The following is an 18,873-nucleotide window of genomic DNA, read 5'->3' as shown; positions in this document are numbered from 1 at the left end:
TTAAAAACTTCTTGCTTATTTTTGGTACCACAGTCTGTTTTCACTCATACACAGACTGAGAAATCCCAGAATATTCTGGTTAAGAAAATACATGGACTAAGAAATATAATTGAGCTAAAATACAGTCAAATGTCAATATAATAATATATGCTGTTTACATGCTAGAATAAGTACTTACTCATTGATGCCTTCATTCATCTACACTGGCATCTGTCAGGAGCAAGTGAACAGGCAGTTCTTGAAGGTAATGTATTATAAGCAGAACAAATGGGGAATCAATAGAATCTGAGCCACTCACTTGACAAGAGTCAAATTGTGATGGCTAGACAACTGATTAGTCAGAATAGCTCAAAAACATCAGCCTGATCCTGTGGAGTGTTTCCAGGAAGCAGTGGTCAGAACCTGCCAAGAGTGGACCAAGAAAGGACAACCAGTGAATCAATGACCAGGTCAAGGCTCATAGATGTTGTCTATGGTAGTCTCACCTCTAATATTTGATTGGACCGCCTTTAGCTTTGATTGCAGCACGCATTGCATTCATTTTTTACCAAGATCTTGCAGCAGAATTGATGATGGTAGAGTCTGACCACTGCACAAAGCAGCGCTTCTCCGTCTAGCACATCCCAAAGATTCTCAATGAGGTTAAGATCTGGACTCTGTGGTGAACTCTCTCAATCCATGTGTGAAAATGAGGATCTCATGCTCCCTGAATCACTCTTTCACAATTCCAGCACCATGAATCCTGACATTGTCATCTTGGAATATGGTCGTGTCATCAGGGAAGAAAAAATCCATTGATGGAATAACCTGGTCTATATTCAGGTAGTCAGCTGACCTCATTCTTTTAGCACATACTGTTGCTGAACCTAAACCTGCAGCCAACTGCAGCATCATTAACCCCACAACATTTACTCACTTAAATCAAGATGGAGACTTTTTTTACAGTAATAATCCCCTTAATCTGCAGTGAAAACATACAGAATAAAAAGTTGTGTGTCATATAAACATGTGGAAGCATGTGGACAAATGATTAACTGTATGTAAACATTGTACCATGAGAACCAGCCAATGGTAACCAGTCAATAAACTCACAGCATACAATGTGATGTAATCATGTAAAACCCAAACTTGTCGACAGCCTTTTTTATTTTCTTCTATCATGCATCAGATAGAAGATGAAGAATATTTAAATCCTTGAGTTTCAGTGTCATCTTGTGGCTGCGGTGTATTTTTGGCCTGTTTTCACTCATGCACACACTGAGAAATCTCAGAATACTCAGATTAGGAGAATACACGGATTGAAAAAAATCATTATTGAGCTAAAACCCAGCTCTCTTTATCAGAGTATTTATCAAGTATTATTACTGGATTTTACACTAATATAACTCAGGTTACACAGCAACACACAGTTCTGGAGAGAGGTTTTGTGCAGTCCCACCAAAGTTACATAGCGCAGTACCCTGGAGTTGCAATGAGCGAGATGCTATTCTACTTATTACAGTCAGTGTACCATTAACGTGCTGCTATTTTAAGGTACATTAACTACATAATGTTGCTTTACAATAGCTTTGCCACTTGGGAGCCCTGTGTAGACTCGAAAACAGACAGATGTCTTAATGTAAGATTATTGCCTAAATCCAACAGAGATGTTTCTGGTCCAGTATGATTTTTTTTTACTTTTGTTTGTTTTTATCTTTTGTCCAATAACCAAGAAACCTGTGATTTAAAAAAAAAGGTTGACCCATGTACTAAAACAGTTCAGTACAGTAATAGTAATATCCTCTTCGTAGTAAACTCCCAAATTCACATATTTATCAAATGAGACTCATATTCTACAAGGACATGTTGCTTCCACAAAATAGTTTTATTAATAAAAAATATAACTACTTGCACAAGCAGACTGAAACAACAGTAGATAAACATTTTAAACCTCGATTCTCTGCAAAATCAAAAAGTGCTGAAGCGTTCACGAAAAGAATTAGCTGCAGTTATCCAATTGAGAACCATTAGAATTTGTCACCAAACAGAACCAGGGGCCGCTCTGTTTTGCTTAGGCCACTTGAAGCTCATGTTATAATGTGCTAATAATAACAAGCTACACTGTAATATATATACTCTTAGTTTAGACTGGTACACTTTACCAGACCAAAATTTGCATTCTCTCCACACTAGTACTATTTACATTTCATCTGCCTTTCTTTGTGTTGTTGTTTTTTTTTTCTTTTTCTCAATGTTTCACCAAAATAAAACCGCAGTAAAATGGGGTTACACAAGAAAAGGTGTAAAATGTGTTGTCTTCTTATAAAGAAGATTCACTATAAACATGCCTGGGTGTTGGAACTGAGATCAGAACTGCATAATATTCTCTCGAACAAACCAAAAAGATTAGAACACAGAAGATAACAAAATAACAAGCTGCCAAATTGGCGATAAATACTGCTTTGTGGAATGTACGTAAAAAGGAATCCCAAAGCATGGAAAACATTTCTTTAAATATCCTGAATCTTTAAAGCCTCTCCTAGTCGACACAAACATTTTTTAGTTTATGATGGAATGACTGTCTCGGAATAGAACGAAAAAACCTGGAATTGGTCATCATGTTGGTGCTATGTAAACATCCATCTTTCCGTACCTGACAGGACAGAGGACGATCCTTTAAATCATAATCATATTACCTTCATCACTTCAGTCATTTGGCAAGCAGAACACAGTACATATAGATACATATTGCAAAAATAGACATGGATTTGGCACATTCTCAAATGAAACATGGCAGTGTATGGTTAACATGAGGGGGGAGGAGGGGTACTTATTGCATTGAGTAACGTGTGCATGGGGTAGTTATCATGGCCCAGGTGCTGACATTGTTGGCTGAAGGGTGGGCTAATCCGCCCCAGAAGGGCAGTGCGGCGCTCAGCCGTGCCCACTCAGCATGCCCACGGCTGCCTGCAGGGGGCGAGCTGGGCCTAGCCATCTGCTCACCCGTGGGAAATCTGTTTGAGAGGAAGAATGCACTGTGCCATCCGTCACTGCCAAAGCTTGCTTTGCCAGAGCAGAGCAGCAACATGGGAGATGCATTCCTCCCCTCAGCAAAGTAAGAAGAGAAGCATGACTACAGTAGCTTCAAAACCCAGCATACACACCATCCCACACATACACCCACACACACACACAGGCACACAGGCACGGGAGTTGTGAAATCGCGAATATCGAGTGTGTACATGCACTGCAAAACGTGCTTACAGCATGCAACTGTTCCTTCCTGGCTGCATGAGGCAGCATCCATATGCACTCATCCAGCCAGGAAAAACAGACTGAGGATGAGTATGGCAGTATGGCGCTGAGAGACGAAGAGTGGTCTGCTGCAGGTGGGAATCTGACAGCAGATGTACTGCTGACGCATTCGGAAGTTAAAATAGATGTTCGAATCTCGAGGGGAAAAGTGCAGTTTTGGGTAAAAAGTGGACATCAGCAGATCACAGATAGAAGACACTTAGAGCGTGAAAAACTGCAGCCTCACTGCCTCGAAAAACAGAGTCAACCAGAGTCGTCCAGAGTGTTTTTTAGGTAAATAACGGCTTTGGAAGATCTTTGTTGAAAGATCTACGGAGTTAAAGTATTATATTTAGGCTATGTTCAGACTGCAGGCAAACAGCAACCGATTTGTGTTTCAGATGTGATCTGGTAAGATCAGATTGAATTCAGATTGGAGTGGTGTTTCCAGACATCAGAAACCTATCTGCATGGGTTTCTTAGGTACTGATATAGGTGTCAGTCGCCAAGCTGTTGGTGTAGCTTTTATACATGGAAGCCAAAGAAATAGAATAGAAGGTGCATCATATGGCCCTTCAAACAATCGCCCTATCGCAAAGTTACAGGATCAAACTTTTTCATTGCAACAGACAAATTCAGCGATGCAGGTTGCTGCAGGTACATAATGAATGCAAAGTTCCATGCTGTAGACATGCTCAGCCTCACTGTCTTTGCAGTGTTTGTGCAGTGCCATCTGCAAAGAATTAACCAATGGGAACATGTAGTCCCTTGATAGGTGGCTTCCCAATTTCTTTTTTAAAGCTCTGGGGAACATTTTTACAGACTCTGTGGTAGGCTATGGTCGAGTCTGTTCCATCAGGTGATGCAAAATAAACGCAAAATTCTGATTTAAGCGTCCATAGCATCCAGATTGAGACGTCTAGTACATTTTCATTTATGGCATTTAGCTGACGTTTTTATCAAGAGTAATTATTTAAATGAAAGAGGTGGGCCAATTTAGAATTAGGAGTCTAGCCCAAGAACTTTTGGCTATTAGTGTAGCACAGCATTCAGTCACCCAGACAGGGAATTGAGCCCCAGTCTCACTGGCAGGTATGTTATCCACTGCACCACACCAACAAACCACAATACCACAGTATTAACGTACAGTACAAATCCAAGTGTAATTGCATTTCAAACCATCTCCAAATGTGTTTTCATGTGGTTTCTGCCTGTGCAGGCTATCGAAAATCAATCTAGATACAATCTAGATATGCCGAAAATATTGTTATATAGTATTCAGCCTGGCAGTCTGAGCATAGCCTTTGAAGCTCCTTTAAAGCAGCAGAATTGTTTGATTGGCAGGCTGCTGATAATGTCCAAATGAAGGTGAATGCGCAGCTGGGGTTGGTCCTCATGCCTCAAGAGAGAGGGGTGAAGTGGGTGTTTTCTCTCCAGACATTGATCCCTTTTGGACTGGAGTGACTTGAGAGAAAAAAAACAGCCTCCAGTACTGTGAGACAACAGAAGCACAGTGCCCGCCTGCAGTGCAAAGAGTGACACAGCCCCCCAGACGATGTATACACATATTTGGGTGCAGGACTCTGTTTCCATGGCAGTGAGTAGCGACGCGAGTAAAAAGCACACACATGCAGCTCACTCTTTCAGTGTGTGTGTGTGTGTGTGTAAGTTCGAGTGTGTGTATATGTATGCGCGGGTGTACACTTTTTTTGTTTGTGTGTGGGTGAGCGAGCAGCGAGCAGCATGCACTCAGCCTCAGCCTCAGCTTGATTTTGTGCGGGGGGCTAAATGAGAAAGCGTTGGAACAGCAACACGTCAGATTGTCCGTGTCTCATCACGTACAGGCATCACGTCCCATCCTCGATGTGCCAACCAGAGTGCGAGTTTCTCATACCTGACCCAGCAACCCCTATTCACTCTCTCGTCACGTCTACCAAACCCCCCAACCCCCCCCCCCCAAAACAATTCCAGCGCTATAATATTCTACAGCTTTTTTTTCTTTCTCTTTTTATATAGGCACAGGCAATGTGGCTATGACTCGTTCTCTACCAGGCATTCTGCTGCATTATGCACAGGCTCCAGTCAGCATGCTTAGGCAGGATATCAATCATTCTATCAGCTACCAAAATAAGACAAGACATTTCATTAGTTCTACTGTTACTCAAAGTGGACAGGTCCAGAAAACCATGAAAGGCTTGCAAACTGGCTTTCCCGTACTATTGCCTCAAAGAGACATCATATTGCCGACTTACTTTAAAATAGAGGTTACCAAAAGATTGTTAGCAGCTAAATGATTGCTTTTCATTTTCTAATCTTTGGGGAATGGGATGTAAGGGAAGGGGGATTGGGATGGGAAGGGGATGGGGTATAGTGAAAGATTTCCTCATAGCTAATCCACTCCCCAAGGAACTCTTAATACGATTTGCTTGGATACCGGATATCTGCATTTTATTTATCGTCTGCTCTCTCTCTTTCTCTCTCTCTCCCTCCGTCTCTGTCATTGCTTTCAGCTTCGGCTGCTACCGCAGCGCTCTCCCCGCAGCAGATCTGCTGCTGCTGCCTCAGTATTCACGATCCGTCTGTTCCAAGACGTTGCTTAGGGAATACCTCCACTACCGCTTGTGCTTGCCGATCAGAAAAAAGGGGGAGAAGAGGGAGGAGGGAGTGCATCAAAGTTGCTGTCCACCTCCCCCTTTCATCTGGTAATCGCCAGAGCCAGGGGTTTGTGCGTTTTTACGGCAGCGCCTCGCTCACACGTGTCTAGCTGAGGCTGTTTGTTTTTTTTTTTCCTTCTTTACACGTAGTCCTGCAGGCTGTAGCCAGTCTTGTTGTCCAGCGGTGATAGGGAGCAGTATTGGTGCTGGAGCTGCTCTTGGTGTTGTTGCTGGAGCAGCTGCTGCTGTTGTTGCTGCAGCAGGAGTTTGTCCGGAGGGAGTAAGATCAGGTCCTGAGGGCCATGGCGCTTCCCCGAACAAGACAGGCAGAAGATGGACCCACCGACGAAGAGAAAGCCTGCCGAGACGAACGCCACGTAGACTGCGCCGCCCGGCTCAAACTTGTTGCTTTCGGGCACGTTGGCATCCAGGAAGCTGACGATCACCTCGTTGGTGTACCACGACGCGGGCACCAGGCACAGGAAGCCAGAGGCTAGGAAGCAGGTGCCCGCCGCCAGCGCTGCGTGACGTTTGGCTCGCCGTCCACCACCCCAGCGAGTGCATTTGAGGCCCAGGGAGGCCAGGCACAGTCCCAGCGCTGCCAGCACGCAGGACAGCACCATGGTCGTGCGGGCCGTCTGCAGGTATGCGGGCAGTGCCAGCACAGAGTACTTCAGGGTGCAGCTGAACATGCCTGTGCTGTACCACGTGCAGTCCATCCACAGCCCCTGCATCTGCGAGATGGCGGTGATGATGTTGGAGCCCACGTCCGCACTCACCTTCCAGTTCGGCAGGAGCGTGGCCACCGTGGCGCCCAGGATGCCCAGGAGCGCCAGCACGAAGGCGAAGATCTGCGTGCCCGTGGACGCCATCCTGCCGCCGCGTCCTTCCGCCCGGCCACCATTCACCCAGGCTGGCCCCGTGGCTTGCCCGTCCGTCAGCTTGTCTGTCCGTCCGCTGCGTCTCTCAGCGGCGCAGCCTCCTCAGCATCAGCACCGGCGCCTGCCTGAGGGAAATGAAAGAGAGATTTGAGCGAGTCTCCTCCTCCTCTTCCTCCTTCCCCCCCACCACTATCACCACCGATACATGCACTTTTCCCTCACCGGGAACAAAGGGAAGGGTGCATGCAGACTGCCCAGAGTGAGCGTGAGTCCGAGACCGAGTGCGAGAGAGCGTGTGCGCGCAAGAGAGAACGAGTTTCAGAGAGAGTGCCTGTTCCTACTGATTGCTGAAGAGGGACCCTCTGATTTTGTGTTTACCCCCCTCCTCCTCATCATCATTATCATCTTCCTCTTCCTCATCCTCTGCCTGCCTATGTTTTGCCAGTGTCTTGAGCTGGCCTTTTCTGGAACTGTTTCTGGAGAAGCAGGGATGAGTTGGAGGTATTCACCGGGCTTCACTCTGTGCACTTAAAGCTGCAGCGTCTCTGACTGGAGAAAGATAAGGACAGTCCTACACACATTCAGGTAAATGAAAGTAGCTGGATGCTATTCCTTTTTTCTCTATTCTATCGTTTATCGCACTTAAGTGATACGCATTGTTCTGTTTATGTATAGTGTGGTTAATATATGAGTGAATTAAATATTAGAGTAGTTTTGAGCATTAGAGAGAGAGAGAATGCAGAAATGCTCTTACCTCGGCGGGTGCAGGTTGTTCAGCGGCGGCTCCCTGAACACAAATACCACAAACGCCCGGACCGGTGTGAGACTGAGCGTGAGAGAGCGTGTGCGCGCGCATGTGTTTGTGTGTGTGTGTGTGTGTGTGTGTGTGTGTGAGAGAGAGAGAGAGAGAGAGAGAGCGAGAGCGAGAGAGCGAGAGAAAGAAGGAGGAGGGGGACTTTAGAGGTTTTAACCGTGTCGATCCATTCATCTCACACATTTAAACCACAGCAGATGGGAGAGGAGGACACCGTCCATGCTAAGCTATGGAGATGATGCTGTTTGTTTACAGAGCTGCTTATTACCTTAAGTTAGCTAGCAGACTAGCACAGAGTAGACAGAAAAAAGTGCTGCATTATATCTACAGTATCTGCTACCTTCACAACCACTTTATACCCATTTTACCATTTTACTTTTAGCTTTTACATTAAATTTTACATTAAATGAAAGTTAGCTTTAGCTTTCATTACTAATATGCAATTAAAATTAAATTAAGTTATATTTAATATATTTTAGTTATGTATAGTTATGTGCTGTTTTTACTATTCTCTCATTAAAATATATCTAAAACAAGGCAGTTATGCAAATGAATGGTAATGCATAAACATTTACTTTATTAATTAAGACAAATAATAGTTGGTGTTACTACTAGCTAAATGACTTTTATTCAAGTAAATAAGAATGAGAAGTGAATGAAAAGATAAATGTTTTACTTTGCCACCTTTTACATATGTTTTGGTTTTATGCTAAAATGAATAATAATAATAATAAATGTACTTAGATTAAATAGTTAAACAGTTGTAATTTTAGGAATTCCTCATTTAGACACTTTCAAATCCCTTTGGTGATAGTAGACTAATGATAGTACACTTAAAAGTGCTCTAAATAGGCATCTTCACATGTTAGTAATATTAAATAGATATTTTTACTTTTAATTGTTTATCCTATTTGTAAATTACTTTTTGAGCTTTGCTTCAGAGCCCTTTGTGTTTCACAGCTTTGGCTTTTTGGTCTTCTGAAAGATCTGGTAACATAGCTGTAAAAACAGCATTGTAAATCCTATTCTTCTACAAAAGTGTCTTTTAATTGTATTGTGCAGTCAAATATTCTATGATATTTGCTTGTCTGACTAAGGTAATTAAACATTAGCTTGATTAGCTTGCTCTACAAACAATGATAAGCACCTATTAATTCCTGTCATGATAATTATATTATCAAACTATCGTACAGTATATGGATATGACCTGAACCATTTTTGCTGAAATGAATATTCCCTAATGGGTTTACTTAGTGAGAAATGCCTATTAATTTGAATTAACTGCCCTACTGACTTTAATATATGTGGCTTTTTTAAACATTTACTGTATATATACATTTCAGTTTCAGTGTTTGATTGATTATTCCTAATACTGTTGAATAGATAATTGCAATTTAAAACAGTGTAATTGCGCTAGTATGCTATAGATACAATATTGCCATTATATTGGTGGCATAAAATGATAAGATGGGTTATGGAACAATACTTTTTATATTGTCCAAAGAACATGTATGGTTATTACATTTCATTACATTAACATTTATGGCTTTTGGCTGATGCTCTTATCCAGAGCGACTTAAAAGTCCGTTCCTATTACAGAGTTGGGCTAATGTGATGTTAGGAGTCTTGTCCAAGGACTCACACTTACTAGTGTATCACAGTATAGTCACCCAGACTGAGAATTTAACCCAAGTGTCCCACATTATGTTTTAGCTCATAAGCTTTATTGTGGTGTATCATTGTGACATCCATACCTATTTCTATGTAATATTTAAATCTCTAAATCTATATTTTTAAACTGTTCATGAACAAAATGCAAGCACTATCAATCATTCATTTTTAGTAACATTTTTAAACAAAATGTTACTTCTGGCCACTAAATCACTGTGTACCCTTCACTTCTCATTCAGCCAGATGTTTGAGCTGCTCGGCGTGTCGGAGGACTTGTTCTCGTTCTCTGCTTTTCAAGGTGATCCCACAGTCCGGCCTCAGCAGCCCACACCTTATATACAGAATCCAAATACAAACCCTCAAGCAGATCACAAGCGACCACATGCAACTACAGGAGAGAGGAGAGGGAGGGGGACTACAGGAGGACTAAAGTCACAGCTGATGCCTTTCTGAACCTCCCCTTCACCCAGCATCACCACCACCACCACCACCACCATGCATGTCCCGTTTTCCTCCAATCCATTCTATTCCATTTCATTCCATCCCATCCCTTCCCCCTTTATATTCCTCTCTCCTCTGCAGAGGACGGAGAGGAGAGCGAGGGAGTGGCTCTACGGCCTTGATTCATGAATGACAAAGAGGGCAGGGAAGGATAAAAACGGAGACTGTATCTTTTTAATGACAACAAATGACAACAGCGTCGCTCTGCCTTAGCATCACTCTGAGAGCTCGACTCGCAGGAACGCGACCTGCACCACAAACAAGTGAAGAACTTAGTGTAGTTGGTGTGTGTGTTGTGTGCCAGTTGATTATCTTCAAGCTTTGTGGGCTTTCTCATTGACATCTCCTTCGTTACCAATCAATACGAGCAGGACGGCAAGCCAAACACACACCCTAGCAACAGCACACACCCCTACCCTTCATGGTAGTGGTAGTGCTGCTGCTGCTGCTGCTGACCTTCAATCGGCATGTTCTTGGTGGGTTGCTGAGATGTGAGTAAAAAAAAAAAAAAAAACGTCCTTTGCTCTTTTTTTTTTTTCCCCTCCATTATTTGTCACCTCACCTAGAAGAGGTATATATACTATATATATATATATATATATATATATATATATATATATATATATATATATATATATATATATATATATGATGCAGAAACTGTGCTAGAAAGAGAGAAAGGGAAGGAAATAAATAAATAAATAAATAAAGGAAGTAAACTACGTGGGGGGAAGGCTGTTAACATGTGCCTGGGGAGAGTGCTCGTGGGAGGTGGTGATGTGTGAAAGCATGGGAAGCTATTAAAAGTATGATGCCTTGATTTTATCACCTCTCGCTGCTCCTTGCTGAGGCTTGACTGGACAAGGAGATGGTCCCTTCTCTACATGAGGGATTTTTATGTCCAATTTGCATTTGCTTTATTTTCTGGAATTAATTGCTTTTTTCCCCCTCTCAGGTTCGCTTCAGAGCCCTTTGTGCTTCTTGTCTAACAGCTTTGGTTTGGAGGTGTTGCCTGATAACTCTAGTAACATGGCTGTCAAAACATTGTCCTGTTTTAAGTGTTACGGGAAGGAAGGTGTTCATACTAAAGCTGACATTCTTGTTAATAGTAATACTGTATTAATTAGAGATCCAGTGTGTTTCCAATGGCAAGAGTGTTTTTTTTTATTTTTTTTATTTTACTACGCAGTCAAATGCATTAATTGAATGAATCCTGCTGGGTAGTTGTGCCAGTCCTGCTTTTGTCTTTGACCAACAAACCAGGAGATGACCAACAAATCTGTGTGTGGAGGCACCAAGATAACCTTTTTTGGTTTGGGTTACAATTTTCTTTAAGTTAATAAGGTTCTATAATCAATGGCCCTACCTTTTTTAAATGCATACTCCAGTGCAGTATTTCAGTAGGACAATGCTCGTCCACATACTTCTACCATCTCAAGAACGTATCTTTAAGACACAGATACTATGCCATGTCCAGACGCATCGGCAGCCCTATTCCCAATTAGAAATGCATGGGATTCTGCTATTGGACCCACTATTGCAAGATCTATAGGAACTGTGTAAGGATATTCAAGCTGTATGGGATATATTATCTCTGGACACCATTAGGAACCTTTTGAACTCCATGATGAGATGTCTTCCAAAATGTAACATGACCAAGTCTTAAATTTTGAGATTTGTTTTTTGTTCATTTTTTTTTTTTTTTTATAATTTTATTTCTAATTTTTCCCCATTTTCTCCCCAATTTACACGGCCCAACCCACTCATTAGGACTCCCCCTATCACTAGTGATGCCCCAACACACCAGGAGGGTGAAGACTAACACATGCTTCCTCCGATACATGTGAAGTCAGCCACCGCTTCTTTTCGAGCTGCTGCTGATGCAGCACAGCGGCTCGGCTCCGGTACATCAGCTCACAGACGCCCTGTGCTGCAGACATCATCCTAGGAGTGATGTGGGGAGAGAGACCATCTACCCACCCGGAGGGAGCAGGGCCAATTTTGCTCCCTCTAATGCCGGCAGCTTGATGGCAAAGCTGCATGAGCGGGGGTTCGAACCTGCGACCTCCTGCTCATAGTGGCAGCGCTTTAGACCGCTGGACCACTCGGCACCCCTTGTTCATTTTCAGTAGCATTGCAATCAGCCACTTCCCACTGTGTGCACCTATTTTCGCAACCATTTTTTCAACAATGAGTATATTTTCTTGTTTTTATTCCTTTCAATAGCTGTAACTCTAACTGTCCTCTCGCCACATGCACATTTTAAGGGCCGGTATCCTAGAAGGCCCTCTCTTGGGGAAACACCTCTGCTGAGATGCTCAGGAGATCAGGCAGCACTTTAGGTTTCCATCCATGCCTTAGGCAGATTGTGACGCATTGGGAAGCACCTCATTCAGGCACAGCAGTGGCAAAGCTCTCTGCAGCAAAACGCAACCCAGCATGCACTGGTTCCTCCTCACGCTCTCCCCTTCCAGTAGAGGACAACCTCGCCACAAACGAAGTAATCGTGCTTGTCTTTTGAACGGGTCGTCATGATTAATGCATCTCGCCCTCGTGCAGGACTATTTTCTCTCTCTCATTGGTTTATGTATTCCCCAGATGTATTTTCCATTGTTCTCCTGGTCATTACGTAAGGGAAATGATGGTTGCTGTTAGCCCTGAGGGCCTGCCACCTCGAATGGATCATTTTCTGTAAGAAATGACACGCAACTTCACGCCCCCTTCGGATGGAGTGTCGGCACTCAGGTGAAAATTGGTGTGGGGACTTATGAAGAGTGTTATGAAGATGAATACCAGTGTCGTTCGGCTGTTCATGTCTTGTGAGGAACGTATTACTGTTAATGGTTGATTCAGAGACTAAAAAAAAGAAAAACTAAGCAAATTTAATTATATCTCACATCTCTGCCCTTTTATTCTGTAACATACTGTATTTCACCATTAATCATATTTGTTACTTTGTTACATTCGTAAATGTTAAGCTTCATCTACAGACAGATACAGACACAGATTTACCCAATGTTGTTGATAAATAAATTAAATAAATGTTAAACTAACTAATTAATAATTTAAGGTGTATAATATTTTTTATATATATATATCTGCCAGTGTGTGATTATGTACACCAAGAACGGGGGCTTTTATACTGATCTTATTGATATCTGAATTATATTGGATAAACTAAAATAAAATTTACAAAAAAAATTAATTTTAATATAAACGTTAAACATATCATCCAACTCACATCATTCAAATGTTTTGTAATACCCAATTACACTACCGACAAGTCATTTATCTAGCCAGCAAATGTCAGTTTGCTCAGGAAAAAATACTAATATTTGAATGAATGTTGTTAGTAAATAGTAATAAGTGTTGTAGTGTAATCCAGTTTTGATTTTTTGTGACCATCCAATACAGTCATCAGCCAGCACTGGTGTTGTGCTGAATTCTGACTCTCTGCCAGAATCTGTCATGCATGCTTCACCCAGCAGTATGTGAGCAACAGATTAATCAATGTCCTTTAAGACGTATTTGTGCTCCTGTTTCAGTCTGTTTTAGTTGGGTGGAGGAGGAGTGCAATTTTAGCACTTACTCATAAATATTCATGACGTGCATACGTTTCGCCTCTGATTGGCTAACAGCACTGTAACGCTCCCTTTACGGCTCTGCATAGTGAGGACATGAATCCTAATTTACGACTTAGTGACCCCCTTCCTCAGAAAAATAGTGATAGTAGCAACCTGAAGGAATCAACCAACAGTCTGTTCTGTTATTGAGTGGCTGAAAATGGCAGCAGGCTGTATAAATTTCCTGGTCTTGTTTTTTGTCTTGGTGGAGACGACCAACGAACCTGTCCGCAGAGACACCATGGAATTTGATGTCATGTGTTTCATGATATGGGGTTCAGATATGTATGATGCCAGATCCCCTTTGGTCTTTATTATAGGCACTCTGAGAGCCTAATGTTACATAAATTAGGTCCTGCAAACAGTGGGTGCACTGTTCCAACAGGACAATGCTCTTCCACATACTGACACAGTCTCAGGAGCTTTATTTAAAAAACACAGATATACTGTGTTGTGATTAGCCAATTCAGCAGAGTACATTTCATGTTTTATTTAATTTATTTAATTATTTATTTAGTTTAATTTTTATTAATTTCACGGTGATATCTAGAATAGAAGGCCCTGTGAGCTGTTTTGGTGCTTCTGTTTCAGGCTGTTTTAGTTCAGTGGAGGTGTGAATGGAGAAGAACGGCAGGATTTTGGCTAACAGCACTGTGATGCTCCCTCCACGGCTCTGCAGTGGGCGGTCATTAGCTGAGGTGGGCGGGGCCATGAATCCTAATTTACGGGTTGACATCAGTCCAGGGGATTTTCTTATTTCTTGCTCATTTTCATGTCTATTTTATTCTATCTTTTATTGGCTAATGCATGCAATGTAGGTTGAAGAGCAGTTTCACGTGCAGCATGCATATTTACTACTGTATTAAAAAAAAGAGAAAAATAGTAAAAGCACCCAGAAGGAATCAACATTTGTCATGTCACATGTCCCGAAAGCCTGGGGTCTTAATGTGATTGGATATTTAGTACAATGCCAGGTTCTACCTTCCCTATCTGGGGCGCTATTCCAGCAGGACAATGCTCCTCCATATCCTCCTGAGACCCGGACGTTAGCTTGGTGTGTATTTTTAATTTTTTTTCTAGCTATTTGGGAGGACCTAACAAGTATAAAAACTTAAAGACAAAAACCCAATGTCCTCATATTAATATTTTAAAATGCATCCTTGCAATTTGGGATCAGATGGAACCAATTAGTCCAAAAACTAAATGTTAGCCATTTTTTTTATATATATATTTTGTCCCATGTTTCTCTCTGGACTGGCTGTAAAAACTTTTGACTGGGATTCCCGCCATTTGTTTTTTTTTATCACTTAAGTGTAATGTTGTCATGTGACCACTAGATAGTATGGGCAGTATCTCCATATGAGGCTAAAGTGTCAACGATTTAAAAAAATAAGTATAATGGTGCAGAGAAGCAGAAATTGCTGCAGTCTCGAGAGTTTTCCTTTAAAACACAGATATTATGTCATGGCCAGCCATATCAACAGACCTATCCCAGATTTAAAACTTGTGGGAATCTATTTGCCTGGCTATCAACTCTATCACCATCAATAGCGCAAAATCTGCAGGAACAGGAAGTGAGAATATTCAAGCTGCATGGAATAGTTTATTGCAGAACAACATTAGGAACCTCTACATCTTCATGCTAAGGCATCTGTATGTGTAACTCAATAAATATGAGCAAGAATTGATCAAAGAATTTGTCTAAATGTTTTATAATTTATTGTTCCTGGTAACAGCATTGTAATCTAACGCTTCCTTCTGGGTGCAACTATTTTTTAAACCATTTCTTTTTGTATTTCTGTATTTCAAAAAGAGCAAGTATTAAGTGCCTTCTAGTGAAATTACATCTTTAAGGAGCGTCAGATTCTGGTGGGGAAACATAAATGAACCTGTGAATGTGCGCATGCAAACTATTTAACTGAGTAACAGTTATTAGGCACTTTAAAACCAATAATCTCCTCAGGAATGGTATGACAGCATGAGTAATGTATTCAGGCATGTCAGTGCCAGACCTTTATGAGCAATAGTTTTATGAGCTTATCACCTCATTCCTGAGAACATTCTTCAAGGGTAATGCCCAAGATTAGCCCAAATACTTGGAGAGTTGTTGTGGAAGTGAAGGCTGCTGCTAATTGTGGCTTAGTTCATGAATACAGAGCACAAGCACAGTAGTTCTTATATTGTGGAGTCTGCATAAATGAAGCCTTTGTAGAAGAAAAAATAGGATTAAATTAGCTCGAGAGAAGAGAGCTTTTTATTAGTGTGAATGTTGTGTCTTATGTAATGAGCCAATTTGGAGGGCAGTATTTGTGTGGAATTCATTAGGGGTTATGATTATCTTGCTTTATGTATTTTTTTTTATCCTCTATCTTCATGCACAGGCCAGAAAGAGAAACCCAGTTTTGTTAGACTGCTCCGTATTTCATTCCCAAGGATCTCTACCTCACCGCCAGACGAAAGCAAGATGAACGAGTGTCACGGAAAGAGAGAGTAAAGGGCTAAAGCAGGTTAAGGAGTCATTCCCAGGCTGCTGCACAGGAGTGAGCTTCACTCCACACACAGTATGACACAGTGGGTGCATCTTCAAGGCAGCGGCGATGGTGGTGGTGTAAGGGAGTGATTTAAGATGAAAGTTTCGCGTGTGTTAAGGTTATCAGAAGAGGATTAATGGTGGGAGCTGGATATATTACCGTCAAGCAGCAAGTGAGGACATGTAGCTGTCGTTTTCATAAATCACCCTCTAAAGTGATTGGGACAGCCCTGGTGGCTGAAATGCTGCTGCCTGTATAGTCTCAATATCGACTTACCCCAGCTGCCCTCCTAAATCAGGAGGTGCGGAATATAAATGGTCTAATTACTTGAGGAGAGAGCCGAATTAAAGGCATCCTTTTTCCACTGTCACTTTACAGCAGATGTGGGACCTTCCTGGCTTGGGCTGCATAGTTCCAGTTTATTATACACACATCTTTGGAAAAATAGTAATGGCACCCAGAAGGAGCAGACAGTCTGGCAAGACTAACCACCAAAAAGAAATTCAAAATGGCAGCAGGATATACAGTATTTAGGCTATATATGTCAACTAGTCCTGCTTCTGTCTTGGGGGGAAAAACGTCCAACAAACTCTTGTGCAGAGGCACTGCAGAACTATTTGGACACGTTTCACATTTCCCAAAAGCCTGATGTCATAATGTGGTTGGCAATTTCCCACAATGCCAGGTTGTACCTTTCCTATCTGGTGCGCTATTCCAGCAGGACAATGCACATCCATATACTGCTGCAGATTTTTCCTTTAAAATGCAAATATTATGTCATTGCCAGCCAAATCAGTGGACCTATCCCAGATTTAAAACATATGGGTATTTATTGGCCACACTAAATCACAAAATCTGCAGGAACTGTGTGAGAATATTAAAACTGCATGGGATTAACTATTGCAGGACACCATTAGGAACCTCTACTTCTTCATGCTGAGACGTCTGTATGTGTAGCTCAATAAATATGACAGAGTTGATCATATTTATGATTTTTTTTTTTTTAATAATTAACTGTTTCTGGTATCAGCATTGCAATAATCTGACATTTCCGTCTTCATGCAACTATTGTTTACTACCATTTCTTTTTTTTTATTGACGATGAGTGTAAAATCAGCATCCTTGCCTGCGTAAGTGAAGTGACAGACAGACAGGTGGCCAAATTGATTTACCTTAAAGCTGTACGTGATGGTTCCTCCTGCACAATTAATTGATGCAGATGAGTCAGTGGCTTCTAATCGCAGCTGTCACGCTTACCTTTTCCAGTCAGCTCGGACATAATGCGTCAACATTTGCGCCTCTAGAAGCAGAGCCGGCTTTGCGAAAGCCTCGCCTCTCGTCCCTAATTGATTTATAAGCAGAAGTGCTTCACTCGCTCTGGTCCAAGAAGCCCACAGCTGCTGCCTTCCCGCCTGCCTGAGGGGTGTCCTGCATCACTGCAGTACCGGCAGCTTAGACAAAAGTTAATAGTACACCAAGCCGGTGCGGTGCAGAGCAGTGCAGAGCAGAGCTGAGCTCTAAGAGAGCTCAGCACAGCACAGCACAGCAGCTTGGAGGAATCCAGAGCCTAATCAATTACCTTGTTTTTCTTCTCTCCTCGGACTAATTAAGTTTCTTCCCTCCCTCCAAAACCATATTATTCCACCCCTCTGCCCCTCTCATGGTGAAAATAGAGTAAGAGGGAGGTGGGAACAGCAATTAAACACTTTCATAGCACTTCAGCAGTTCAGAGCTGGTTTTGCAGGCATATATACAGTATATACGTACCTGTTTGTGATGTGGTCAGTCAATGACTGTTTGTCCTATTGCTGTTTTCCTATTTTCATCTTCATCTGCATCCACCAAATGATAGAACGTCAAGCCTTTGTTCGCTTCATTTAGTCCAATTAGTTCTTAGTCCTTAGTATCCAATAGTGATGGCTAATATCAAGGGGAAAAAACTAGCCACCTTTGGCTGCAAACAAGAATCCAGGATCCCTCCAGCCTCCGGTCCGCTTTGCTGCAGGTCGGGCTCTGGCGTAGAGGGGGGTTTAGACCCCCTTTGAAGCCCCATATGGGAATGACTCTTTCGACGACTCCCGACACACACTCGGATCAAGAGGAAAACGCCTCAGTTCACGTTGGGTTTGGCAGCTGTCTGCTTCTCGCCGATTGGCGTTGTGGCTCTTTTGTATGCAATTCCTTTTTATTGCCTACAATGAAAGGAAGAGGCGTCCCTCGGCAGGGGAAGAGAGAGAAAACGAGCATGCGAGGGAGGGAGATCTGAGGGGGAGCAGGGCTCTGCTGGGTCTGGCATGATTACTTCAACAGTTTGTCATATCAGCTTAGCGCTGACTGGAGGATTGGCGAGGCGGCAGGGAGAGAAGGAATGAACGAGAGCGCGATGAACGAGAGAAATGAACGAGAAAGAGAGAGAGAGAGAGAGAGAGAGAGAGGGAGAGAGAAGTGAGGGTCAGTCATTTGTTTGTTCTGAATACCGTCTCCTTCACTCTGGAAAGGGCGTCCAAACCATAACCTGATGTCCCAATACTAAAGGCACACCCACCATGAGTGACTGAGTGGCTGAGTGACTGTAGATCCTGCTAAAGGTCAACTCCTTGAAAACCTGGAGGAAACCAACCTTTAAATGATGCTGATTCTGTGTTTATTCACTCGAAATGCTGCATAATGCTGCAAAACACTGCAAACAGCAAGAAGCAGCAGCAGTGCGATGAGCGCCTTGCTTAGTATTCATATCTGAAGAGGCTTGTTTTCATGGCCCTTCAAACAGGTGTTACTGTGGCAACTAGAACTGGAGCTAGCTTGCCATCACATGCTGCGTCATCCCCCTCCTCCTTCTTTACCACTATTTCGATCCTTTTTAGACTTTCTTCCTTCCTTCCTTCTTCCTTTCTTTTTCTTTCCTTCCTTTGGCTATTTATCCAG

General features: G+C 42.4%; 2 protein-coding genes across 4 annotated transcripts in view; one reads left to right on the top strand and one right to left on the bottom strand.

Annotated features, from left to right (window-relative positions):
- The window catches only part of tfb1m (transcription factor B1, mitochondrial), a 53,335-nt gene that overhangs the window by 32,575 nt on the left and 1,887 nt on the right, over positions 1–18,873 (top strand). The window lies entirely within an intron of this gene.
- LOC103029479 (claudin-20) lies at positions 1,844–18,202 on the bottom strand. Of its 2 annotated transcripts, none has more exons than XM_022673208.2 (2): positions 17,716–18,202; positions 1,844–6,933 (listed from the first exon to the last, which is right to left on the bottom strand). In XM_022673208.2, exon 2 carries the CDS (start codon positions 6,797–6,799, stop codon positions 6,068–6,070), a length of 732 nt encoding a protein of 243 aa, XP_022528929.1. In that variant the 5' UTR covers positions 6,800–6,933; positions 17,716–18,202; the 3' UTR covers positions 1,844–6,067. The 2 variants fall into 2 exon arrangements, with proteins under 2 accessions (XP_022528929.1, XP_007248517.1); XM_007248455.4 differs by lacking the exon at positions 17,716–18,202 and adding an exon at positions 7,563–8,015.

This window comes from Astyanax mexicanus, chromosome 14 (genome assembly GCF_023375975.1).
Source record: "Astyanax mexicanus isolate ESR-SI-001 chromosome 14, AstMex3_surface, whole genome shotgun sequence".
NCBI lineage: Eukaryota > Metazoa > Chordata > Actinopteri > Characiformes > Acestrorhamphidae > Astyanax > Astyanax mexicanus.
The sequence above is the reverse complement of the archived record's forward strand: the minus strand, read 5'-3'. Positions and strand labels throughout refer to the sequence as shown.